Source organism: Moschus berezovskii, chromosome 3, assembly GCF_049115385.1.
Source record: "Moschus berezovskii isolate FMDL1 chromosome 3, NW_MosBer_1.0, whole genome shotgun sequence".
Taxonomy (NCBI): domain Eukaryota; kingdom Metazoa; phylum Chordata; class Mammalia; order Artiodactyla; family Moschidae; genus Moschus; species Moschus berezovskii.
Window position 1 is genome coordinate 105,112,210 of NC_142462.1, and position 12,663 is coordinate 105,124,872.

Sequence of the window (12,663 nt, forward strand, 5' to 3'; positions counted from 1 at the left end):
ATGATCCTCTGTTTTCCGTATTTCCTGTGAGCTGGTATTTAGATCAGGAGGCTTAATTTTAGATTCCTCTCCTTTTTTGGGTGGGCCAAAAGGGGAGTTGCAAGTATACTTCACAGCTGGTCCGATTATAAAATACAAAGAGCATTTAATATCTGTTTGTCACAACTTGGGTGATGTTAAAATTGTTCAGGTGGGTTTAGGTGTTGTTATCAACCTGATTAATAAGTTATCAAGTTTCCTGTCAACTTTTTACCTAGTGGTTTTAGCAGTCACTATAGTGTACAGTCATAGACTAGATATTAGTAGGGTTTGATAAGTGGTCATTTTTCTGATTACCTTTTTCTTTATTTATTAACTGATTCTGCTATAAAAACTTATCCTCATTAACTAATTGGCTACTCTAATATGTAAACCACACAGGATAGGTAATATAAATATTTTGATTCTTTTCCTGTGTTGTCTTTTCATTTTAATGAGCTGAGACACCAAAATTTACCAGTGAGTTTTTCATAAGTATTATTATAAACTCATGGATTTTTAATGTATTTGATGTATTTAACTTGCTGTCATTATTCTTTTTGATTCCCTAATTTTTCTCCATCTTTGACCAGTGGGAGTACCCATCTCCCAGTATACCTTTGCATATATACACACACGTATATACATATGTCTTTTTTTAGTAAGAGGAAAAAAAACCATGAGTTTATACTGATATGTCCAAGTTAAATTTAAGATTATAGAATTTAAAATTTTATATCTTTGTTTTTGTGAAGCTTTATGGTTAAAATCCTACTTCCTGATGATGACATGTTACTTGCTCTTTCTATAATAGCTTACTGAATAGCAAAACTAATAGAATCACTGAATGCTGTTTAAGATTTCTTTCTGAGTATTTTTCTGTTTAGGATATAGCCCACTAGGGATGGGTAGTCAAAAAACGAGAATTAAAATCACTAGAAATACTACTACTTGTCCGCATGATCCTGTGTCTCTGTCCAATTGTATCTTTGTGTATAAGTTTTATATATAGGCTTACTTGTTTCTTTTTTTTTCAAATTTCAGACATTATTTTTTCTTCTACTTTTATTTTCTAATTAAGTAAAAACATTTGCATAGTTCTCAAGGCAAAACTGTCAGTATGCTGTTGGAGAGATACGGTTATTTTCCCTGTCTTTCTGTTCTGTTTCTTTCCCTGTAGCTAATTATGTTATTACTGGTTTCCTTAAACAAACGCAGCACACATTCCTTTTTCTCCTTCCATACACAGAGGTAGCGTCCTATATGCATTACTCTGCACCTTGGTTTTTTTTGTGTTTTTTTTACTTCAATAGGATATCCTAGTGATTATCCCTTAGCAGTATATGCAGAGCTTCCTTTTCCACTTTATACCAGTACAGTAAGTACTTCATTGCATGGAATCTCTCATAAATTACTTCTCTAGAGGTTTAAATTTTAAAAGAATTATTCTGAATTCTTCGTGAAAATGACTTTTTTTTCTTCTTTCCCTCTTTTTATTTTTATTTTACAGAAAAATCGTTGCTTATATGTATTTGGTGGCCAGCGATCGAAGACCTATTTGAATGATTTCTTTAGTTATGATGTGGATTCTGATCATGTGGACATAATATCAGATGGTACCAAGAAAGACTCTGGAATGGGTAAAGGCAATTAGTGATTCTTCTCTCATGTCTTAATTACTTCAGGTAGAAGACTATAACCCATTAGCTTTTCTTTCTAACCATTCTTAATGCTTTTTCCATGTGTTTAATCGAAGTAATTCTGAATAAGAGGGAAAAAAGTCTCTACCAGCTAAATTATTTAATTCAACCTGTTTAAAAATGCTATATGAATTATTATTATGATGATTCCCTTTAACAGAAAGACAATATGCAAATTTGTAAAGGGATTATTTATATGTGTGCTTGTTAAGGGTGATTATAAGAATTAATACCTTTTAAAAACTACTATGATCCTGTATTTGCTAGTTCTTTCCACCTTCCATTTTCAGTAAGGTGACTTATATGTTAGACACATATAGTAGAGTATGTCTTTGTTCTTGAGGGAAGACTTCACGTTGTTCATTGGTAATGCCTTATAACTTTATATTCTCAGCATCCAGAAAGTTATTCTCCTGATGATAAGGTGATTAGTTTGCCTGAGATAATCCAAGTTTATACGTAATTATTAATAGTGTCCCATTCATTCTCAAAAGTGTCTTATTTTGGATAACTTACATAGTTACCCTGCTTAGTAGTCACTTTGCCTGCATTTAGTATACACAGAATAATGATATTTGTTTAAGATTTGGTGGTTTAAAGTACCTAATTAGAGCATTAGGATAAGAAATTAGATTAGCTTGCTTTTCCTTTTATCTATTTGTTTTTGCTTTTCCTTTTACTATTTATTATGTATATTTTATAATAGTTGCTTATATTTAGGGAGAATTAAAGAAAAAAAAGCTAACACTGTAATAAAAAAGTACATGCGAGGCAGTTTGACCCTCAGGATCTTTCTCCCATACTCCCTATTGGGCAGAAGGTAGAACTTCATATCCTGGAGAAATAGAGGCTCTGTGGAGGCAGAGAGAACAGGATGTAAAATAGGAGAATTAAATCCATGTACTGAATAGTGGAACTTGTAACCCTTTCCCTGCTCTTAGGATGCTAGGCATGTGTCTCCTACAGAAGTTTAGTATCACCTTCTCTAGAGGAAGTATGTGGTATCATAGAAAAGATTTCCAGATACTGTTGTTTGGGGTACCTGCCCCTACTAAAATGACTGATCTTTCTGGCTAGCCCCTAGTACAGTGGTTACTTTCATGGCTCAGTTCCCCTATGGTGTTCCCCATTGTACACATGCTATTTTCAGTTAAATTTTATTTCTTCACTGTAAATGAACTCTCAGTTAATGATCAAGATCAGTTTTCTTAGAGAAAAGGATATTGCATCCATAAAACAATAATAGGATGCAATGAAAGATCAGAGACTAAGAAAGACCTTTTGGAAATAAATTTTGTTAAAAAGTAGAAGAGTTGTAAGACATCTCCTGAGAAATAGACAAAGAGGCAGAGATGGTGGAAATTGGAGCAAATAAGGACCTTAGAAAAATCAGTATAAGAGGTCTGGTGTTGAACTAATAAGAGTTTCTCTAACTATGGAGAGCAAGGAGAATGTAGAAGACTAGATTATAAAATGAAGGACTAACAGAAAATTTCCCTAAACTGAAAAGTATTGGTCTGCAGATTATAAATGGCCCCTTTTGGATGTCAGTACCTTGAATTAAAAAATGAAAACAAAAACCTTCTCAGTCAGATGACACATCATTGCTCATTGTGTAATTTTACATATCAGTCATAAAAAGAATATCTGAAAAGCTCCCAGTGTAAAATGAGGTCACATTCAAAGAAATAGGTCTTAGAATGCTAGAAATTTTCAGCAACATTGGAAGCTATAAGGGGAAACAAGGTCTTAAAAATTCTGAGGGAAAATTAGCATCAACCTGGAATTCTATTTCTAGCCAAACACCAAGAAAACGAGGGAAGAAATGGTGTTCTCAGATATACCAGGTTTGTCATTAGAGTATGTGTGTGTTTGCAGGTACCAAGAGAATGGCTTAAATAAATCGGGAATCTTTTCTCTCACAGGATGAGAAATCCAAATGTAGATAATCTGGAACTGATATAGTGACTTAAGAAATGTCATAAATGCTCTCAGATTCTTTTTGATCTGTTTTTCTATTTTTAACTGGTGGTAACCTCATGGTGACAAGTTGACTGACAGACCTCTAACATCATGCCTTCCTTCCAGATAGGAAAAAAGGAAGGAGAGCCAAATGTGCCCAGAAACCTCCCTACTAACATTTCATTGACTAGAACTGTGAAACCTGGCTTCAGGAGAGTCTGGGAAAGCAAGCATTTAGCTTTTCCAGCCTTTGTATAGTATACAGAGTAAGGGATTTGGAAATGGCTATTGGATCATGCAATTAACAGTGTCTGCCACACAAGATTTAAAAAATGATCATCTTTTGTGCACTCTTTTTCGGAAGTTAGTACGTCATATATGCTAACAAAAGGGAGTAAAAGTAGTTAAAAAGAAAACATTCTGAGAACTGAGGAAAAGAGAATCTAACACAGGAAAGCAATGAAGGGCCATCCCAACATGATACCTGCACAGCAAATGTATGAGCACCCAGTTCATATTGGAGCAGGAGGACATAGGAAAATGGTCCTCTCCTCCTCACCAAAAAGTGGGGTTGACTAAAAGTAGATAAAAGTAGACTAAATAGATGTCTGAGCAGTTGGAATAAAAAAGATATTAATCGGTAAATAATATCTGATGTAAGAGGATAGGAACACAGTAGAAAAAGAAAATATTTTTAAAAAGCAGAAATCATCATAGTACAGTTTTTGGCTCTACAAGGAGCAGTATTCCCCTTTTCATAATAATGCAAAAACTAAAATCAATTTAACCAAAAAATTGGGATAAAATTTAGTGGGAAGATAGCATCAGTGTAGTAAAATTCTTCGTCTACTATAACAGGAAGTCAGTAGGTACTGATATTATGTAAAACTATGGAAAGAAGTGGGCTTCCCTTGTGGCTCAGCTGGTAAAGAATCCGCTTGCAGTGTGGGAGACCTGGGTTGGGAAGATCCCCTAGAGAAGGGAACGGCTACCCACTGTAGTATTCTGGCCTGGAGAATTCCATGGACTGAAATTCCATAGAAAGTAATATTCTAAGAAATGACTAATAACATTATCATGTCTAAAATTGTCTATCTTGTTTACTCATTTATTTTCTACTACCATAGGATAATGTGGAGGTATATGATTTAATTTTTGATTTCTTCTAGCTTTTAAAACTTACTCTAATTTTCCATTAAAATTACTAAGAAGATGGAAGTAATAATTTCCTACAATTCTGATGCAGCTCTGCCTGAAAAAAAGGTAGTGAAAATAGTAATTGATTTGATAGGTATGTGTTAAAAACTTCTACATGCTGGCTCATGCTAGGCTAGGGATACATTGGAACTAGATGATCATGGTCTCTCAGAGTGCTTATAATCCATCTAGTAAGTAATGTTCTGATGGATTATAGTTGTTCAGTTGCTAAGTTGTGTCCAACTCGTTGTGACCCCATGAACTGCAGCTTGCCATCCCTGTCCTTCACTCTCTCTCAGAGTTTTCTGAAACTCATGTCCATTGAGCCTATGATGCTATCCAGCCATTTCATTCTCTGCCACCTGCTTCTGCTGCCCTCGATTTTTTGACCATCAGGGTCTTTTCCAATGAGTCGGCTCCTCACAGTAGGTGGCTGAAGTATTGGAGCTTCAGCATCAGTCCTTCTGATGAATATTCAGTTGATTTCCTAATGGCTATTCTTTATTTAGACCCTAAGTGCCAGTTACTAAGCATGGAACTTCATAAATACTTCTAATTGGTAGTATTATTCTCATTTACCATATGAAAAAAATTGAACTTAGTGAAGTACTATCTCATTAATATACAACTAGATAATGATACAGTCAGGTTTTAGAAGTTGAGGTGCAAAGAAGGTTTTTTGTTTGTTATTTTGAGGTGCAAAGGTTTTTTGTATTTTGTTTTCTTGACCATACCTAAGTACTCCCCAAGATTAAAAAGAAACAGTGGCTTAGTGACAGTGGTAAAGATTGAGCAAAAAAAGTACACTATGACAATAAATAGGCTTTAATGACTATCATTTGAATATTTTAAAAATGAATTATTATTATTTAGTAATCTGCAGAATTGGTCAGTATATTTCATTCATTGCTATGGCTAGCTTTAGGGCCAGCAATCAATGGCCCTAATTGTTCTTTTTGTTCAATTTTATTTTGGTTATAAGAGTAATAATATGCTTGTTGTAGAGGCTTTGAAAAATACAGAAAGGTGTAAAAAAGAAACTATATAAAACCATTCAGACATAATCTATTAACATTTTAATGTATTTCCTTCTAGTCTTTTTTAAGCTTATTTATTTTATAAAATTTAGCACAATTTTGTATTCTGCCCCTAGAGAAGGGAATGACAACCCACTCCGGTATTCTTTCCTGGGAAATCCCATGAACAGAGGAGCCTGGTGTGCTATAGTCCACGGGGTCGCAAAGAGTCAGACACGACTGAGTGACTGACAGTGCTGTTTTTAAACTTACATTAAATTGTGGTATTTTTTTGTCATTATGGTTTTATTACCAAAAGATAAGTGGATTTATTGCTTAATTACTGCTTTAATAAACTTTTATAAAATGAAAATCACCAATATTGCTATGGGTTCTTTAATTTTTTTTTTATTGCTTAGTGGTGAATTATCCCACAGTGCAAGCAAGATCCAACCAGTCCATTCTAAAGGAGATCAATCCTGGGTGTTCATTGGAAGGACTGATGCTAAAGCTGAAACTGCAATACTTTGGCCACCTCATGCGACGAGTTGACTCACTGGAAAAGACTGATGCTGGGAAAGGTTGAGGGTGGGAGGAGACAGGGACGACAGAGAATGAGATGGCTGGATGGCATCACCGACTCCATGGACATGAGTTTGAGTGAATTCCGGGAGTTGGTGATGGACAGGGAGGCCTGGCGTGCTGTGATTCATGGGGTCGCAGAGAGTCGGACACGACTGAGCGACTAAACTGAACTGAATAGTAATTGTTGATCATCTACTAACATCTAAGTTTGGCCTTCTCCTTTCCTTTCTCCCAATATATTTCAGTGCCTTATATATGCCAAGTATGTTTAGGTTCATAGCTGTGGACTAGAGGATAAGATCCCTTCTCTCAAAGGACTCATTTTAGTGAAGAGAGACCTATGCTTGCTTTCTAAGTACTGGGAAGAAAAAAAATTGAATGCTATAATAGTAACCTGAGAGGACCCACTTAGATAGAATAGGTTGGGAAACTGTTTTTGAGGAGGTAATCTTTAAGATTTCAGACAAGAAACAGAGAATTAGGAAGAACTGTGTTACAAACTGAGAGAAGTGCATGTACAAAGATTTCAGAGCAGGAAAGAATTTAATGTATTCCCAAAGCAGAGGGAGCTGCTGCTGCTAAGTCACTTCAGTCATGTCCAACTCTGTGCGACCACAGAGACGGCAGCCATCAGGCTCCGCCGTCCCTGGGATTCTCCAGGTAAGAACGCTGGAATGGGTTGCCATTTCCTTCTCCAATGCATGAAAGTGAAAAGTGAAAGTGAAGTCGCTCAGTCCCATCCGACTCTTAGCGACTCCGTGGACTGCAGCTAACCACGCTCCTCCGTCCATGGGATTTTCCAGGCAAGAGTACTGGAGTGGGGTGCCATTGCCTTCTCCACAGAGGGAGCTAGTGCATATCAAAGGTGAGGCAAGTTATGTGAAATGAGGTTGGAGAAATAGTTGAGTCTGATTATTCAGTGCCGTGTACAATACAAATACAAGAAGTTTGGGTTTTTTCCCCCTAAATAATATAGAAGCTTATTGAAAGATTTAATGCTAAGGGCTTTTTTGTTGTTGTTTTAATTGAAGTGTAGTTGATTTACAGTGTTGTGTTAGTTTCTGGCATACAGTTGATTTAATTTTCTATAGTTTGTGTGTATTCTTGCCACCTCTTGCCAAGAATACACACATACTGTAGAAACTAGCATGCTGCAGTTCCTGGGGTCGCAGAGTCACATGCGACTGAGCGAGTGAACTGAACTGAGTATGTGTGTATACATATTTATGTGTATATATATATATATATATATATATATGCTCTTTTTTAGATTCTTTTCCATTGTAGTTTATTATAAGATACTGAATGTAAAGTTTTCTGTACTATACAGTAGGACCTTGTTATTTATCTGTTTTACATATAGTAACTTGTATCTACTAATCCCAAATACTTACTTTATCCCTCCACCCCCATCCTTTCCGCTTTGGTAACCATTAGTTTGTTTTGTCTGTGACCCTGTTTCCGTTTTGTAAATAAGTTTGTTTGTGTCGTATTTCAGGTTCCACATGTAAGTGATATCTTAGGATTTTTGTCTTTGTCTGTTTTACTTAAGTTCAAATGATAATCTCTTAACTCCATCCATGTTGCTGAAAATGAATGCTAGGGTTTTGATCTGATTAAAGTTTTGAAAATATCATTCTTTTGTCTAAATGTACATTTTCCAAGTGGTTAATATTGACAGTATGCCTGTAAATTGCATTGTCTAAAGGTTATATGTACAACAGGTTATGTGTACATCCTTAACTGAAGATTTTTATGGCGGAGTTGAGCATCTGGTTAGAACCTGCCTAAAACTGTTGCCATTATTACTTAGAGTTGTGAAACCTCAGTGGCTCTACTGGCATATTAGAGTGAAACAAATTACTTTCTTTTCATTTTTCTTATTTTTTCCATCTCTCCCTTCCTCCTTTCCTTAGGTCATTTCCTTCCATCCCTCTTTCCTTTCCTCCTCTCTCTTCCTTCCCATTTCCCCCTTCTTCTCTGCTCCCTTCTTTAAGTCCCCTTTTTTCTCTCTCTTTGTCTGTCTTCCTGGTGCATCCTCCACTCCTCCCCTAAGAGGGGCTTCTGAACAGTGGCCAAGATTAAGAATCACTCTTCTAGCTCTCCAGAGCCTATCTCAGTCCTTAATCAAGTAAGCGTGGACAGGTTACTTAATGTTACACCTTATTTTGCACATCTGTAAGTGACCCAAATTATATTTTAAGTAAAATGGTGTCTCATTTATAGCCACTCTAGGAGTAGAAGTGGATTGACACTAGTTTGGGCTGGTGTTATTGTTGGGTACCTCAATTTTCACAAGTCTATGTCATTACTGCCTATAGGTTCATTGATTTATCCAGTAATCAAGTCATAGTTTTACCTCCATCTTCTCTCTGTTCTCATTGCTATTTCACTAGTTTGGACTGCCAACACCTGTTTGACCTCTGTCTCTAGTATTCTTCCTGTGTATCCCAGCAGAATGCAACTGTTTCTGTGTTACCAATTAAGTATGGAACCGTATACTTTAACATTTATTCAATAAATATCTTTTGGTCACCTTTCAGGTGCCAGGTAATCTAAGCACTAGGGATAAAACTATAAATAAAAGCTCTAACTTCATGGATCTTATAGTTGTGCATAGGGAAGAAAAAGAAGTAGATTAACACCTTTTTGACGAGTACTAATAAGATAAGAAAATACCCTTATTTTTGGCCATGTGACACAGCTTGTGGGATCTTAGTTCCTGAACCAGAAATCGAACCCAGACCCCCGGCGGTGAAAGCTCCACGTCCTTATCACTAGACCACCCCAGGATTCCCAGAAAATCTTTTTAAAATATAAACCTGATCATTTTTCTCTCCCTTGCTTAAGATGGTTTTTTTTTAAATTGTTCTTCTTTGCCCTCAGATTAAGTCTAAACCCAGCCTAACTCACAGATTCCTTTATGATATGCCTCAACTTAGTTAGTTCCCCATTCTTGATATCCACCCTCACCTTGCCACCAATTCTGTTTTTCATGCCTTTGAGTTTTTTCCCATAGTGCTCTCCCTACCTAAGTACTCTTTCCTCCTGCCTCCAAAGTGTAGCTAAGATCTGAAAGATGAGCAAAAATCAGCTACACTTTGGTATATTCTTAGAAAATACCAATTTTATTATATGAATGCTCTGTAGTTTATTTAAACATTCTATTTATTAACTGTTCTTCTAAACCTGTTTTATTATAGTTAATTAGTATAATTTGAGATGGACTTAACGTGTAATTGCTATGTTTCTGTGATTCAGTAATGTGAGTTATTTGATTAAAATTGCTTTTATGTGAGCTTCAAATTGGATTGTTTACAGTCATAGAAGAAATTTGTATGAACTGTTGAGGCCACCAATTGGAGATAGTATATCTAGTTGTAAAATTACTGCTTCTTGTTATAATCTCTTATTGTGTCAGATACTGTAAAATCTTAAATGATTGCTATTTATAATTACTTAAATGAATTAACTCAGATTTAGCATTTTAAGATCTAAAGAAACATCAACTCTTTTTTTTTCAACTCTAATTTTTTAACTAGAGTATAACAGTTTTATGTTTTCCTTAGAAGGAAATTACAATTTAAATCAGTGGATTGACAGCTGCTTAGAAAAAAAGGATTTACTGGTATTGTGTCTAACACATACATAATTACATCAAAATTCAGCACATCAAAAATTTGAGTTTATTTCTGAATAAGTTTTGGCAATAGAACACAGGGGATTTAGCAGACTTCCCATATGTAAGCTCTGTTTAACACTAATTGAAAATTATGTTTAGAAGATCTGTCATACAACCAGAACTTTATGGTTTGCTCTAGAAACTCAGCTGACAATAATGGAACTACTTTCTCATATCTGTTTTTTTTTTTAATTCAAGGTAACAAACATATATTGTGTCTTCAACATTTGCCAGATACTAACTAGGGCCTTGATGATACAGAACTCTTATAAATATCTAGTTCCTATTCTATAGTAATTAGTGTGTTTACTTGTGTTCCTTAAATTCTGTCAACTCTATTTTCCTACATCTGCCAGTGTTTATACCATTCTGTCCTAACCATAGTGGCAGATTGTTATAATTGAAAGAATAGTGAATTCAGAATCAGAGGATTTGATCTTCATCTGGGTCTGCCACTCATCCTTCTGTGTAGGTTTGGCAAAATTGTTTAATTTCTCTGGACCTGATTGTTCATCTGAAAACAAGGGGATTGGACCAGTTGATCTTAAAGGCTCATCATCTAGCTCCAAAATTTTGACAGTTAAGTTTTGTTCCTTTTTGCCATTATCAGGCTATGAAAATTAAAAATGAGGGCTGTGTTAGTCATGTCTGCAAGATTTATCTATAAACACATTTTCATGAAAACTTTAAATGCAAAATCTTACTGATTTTTAGCCTGGGAATGTGCTTATTGACATTGGTGTTTTGTTTTTCTTTAATCTTTGTGTGTGTGTGTGTGTAAGTTCCTATATTTTTGACGCTTTTACTCTTACCAGTTAACTAAATAAGGCCAGTTCAGCAGTATAGAGAAGACTCTGAAACTGCTGTTTTGCTGTCATTTACACAGATTAGTTACTCAGCTAGGAGATGGGAGTGCCTATTTTTAATGTAACTAGACTTCATTGCTTTCTGTTTAGCATCTTTTGTATTAGGTGTGCCATTATTCTGATAAATTGGATTATGTACTTTTTTTCTTCTCAACATTACTAGTGGTAATAACTTTCCATAACTTCCCCCTTTCACTCTTGCAGGTGTGTTTTTGCTAGTTATAAGCTTATAAAGGTATTTTATATTTTCAATATAAAATTTAGGTCATATGGGAATTCCCTGATGGAGCAATGGATAAGAATCAGCCTGCCAGTGTAGGGGACATGGGCTAAATCCTTAGTCTGGGAAGATTCCACATGCTGGAGAGCAACCAAGCCCATGTGCCACAACTATTGAGCCCACACTCTAGGGCCTGCAAGCCACAACTACTGAGCCTGTGTGCTACAACTGCTGAATCCCATGCTTCTAGATCCTGTGCTCCACAGCAAGAGAAGCGACTGCCATGAGAAACCTGTGCACCACAATGAAGAGTAGCCACCACTTACTGTAACTAGAGAAAGGCTGCATAAAACAGCAAAGAACCAGTGCAGCCAAAAGTGGGGGAAAAAAATTTAGGTCATTTGATAGTAAATGTGAATTAAAGTTCACCTGTAAAAACAAAGATTCAAGAACACTAAAGACAGTTTCGAAAATGAAAGATAATATAATACTACCAAGTATTTAGAAAGCTACAATTTTGTGCAGATTAATGGAATGGAATGCAACAGATACTATAAAATATACCTAATTACATATGAGAATTTAGTATATGGTAAAGTGGCATTTACAGTCAGAGAAGGAAAATAGATTATGCAATAAATGACACTGAGATGTCACTGAAGACCTGACAAGCAAAAAGCAAAATCTTGACTCTAATTGATGTCTATATATAACAAAAAAATTGTGGGTAGACTCAAGTTTTATACTTAACAAATAAAAATATAAGTCTAATTGCTTTTAATAATTTAGGATGGAGAAGGCTTTCCAACCATGACCGAAAACCCAGAAGCTGTAAAAAAAAGAGAGAGAGACTTAGTTTGATTTTTTGCAAATTAAAAATTATATATGTAAAAATATTTAAATGATAAATGACAAACTGGGAACTGAGACAAAGGTTAATGTCCTACTTTTTAAACAAAAGACTCTTACAAATCAATAAAAAAAGGAATAATTTTCTAGTAGAACAGTGACAAGTGATAGAACTAGATAGTTCAAAGAAAAAAATAATTCAGGTAGCTGACAGATTTACTTTTGTATAATGCTCAGCTCCATTCATAATTTTTAAAATGTAAATTAAAGGATCACTCATTGAATGTTGTTATCTAATAAAATATAAAATACATATACTCTTTGATCAAGCATTTTTTTCCAGAATTTACCCTGCTCACACATGTACAGTTGCATAAAAGTAAGTTATACAGAGATACTTAATGTGACATTGTTTGCAAAAGTTAAGAAATCCAGAAACAACTTTATCCACCAGTAGCTAACCAGTTATGTTTGATCTGTTCAGTGAGATGAATTCTTTGTAACTTCATGCCACTGAGATAGATTAATAACTACTACATTGTTGGGTGTCAAAAGCTAGTTGGAATTT

At 35.1% G+C, this 12,663-nt stretch overlaps 1 protein-coding gene across 7 annotated transcripts in view; it reads left to right on the forward strand.

The window, feature by feature from the left end:
• Nucleotides 1-12,663, forward strand: part of MKLN1 (muskelin 1) — a 378,299-nt gene that overhangs the window by 330,143 nt on the left and 35,493 nt on the right. For all 7 annotated transcript variants that reach the window (XM_055421278.2, XM_055421281.2, XM_088834669.1 and 4 more), the window contains one exon: nucleotides 1,529-1,658. In XM_055421278.2, coding sequence (XP_055277253.1) covers nucleotides 1,529-1,658 — 130 coding nt within the window. The remainder of the gene's footprint in view (nucleotides 1-1,528; nucleotides 1,659-12,663) is intronic.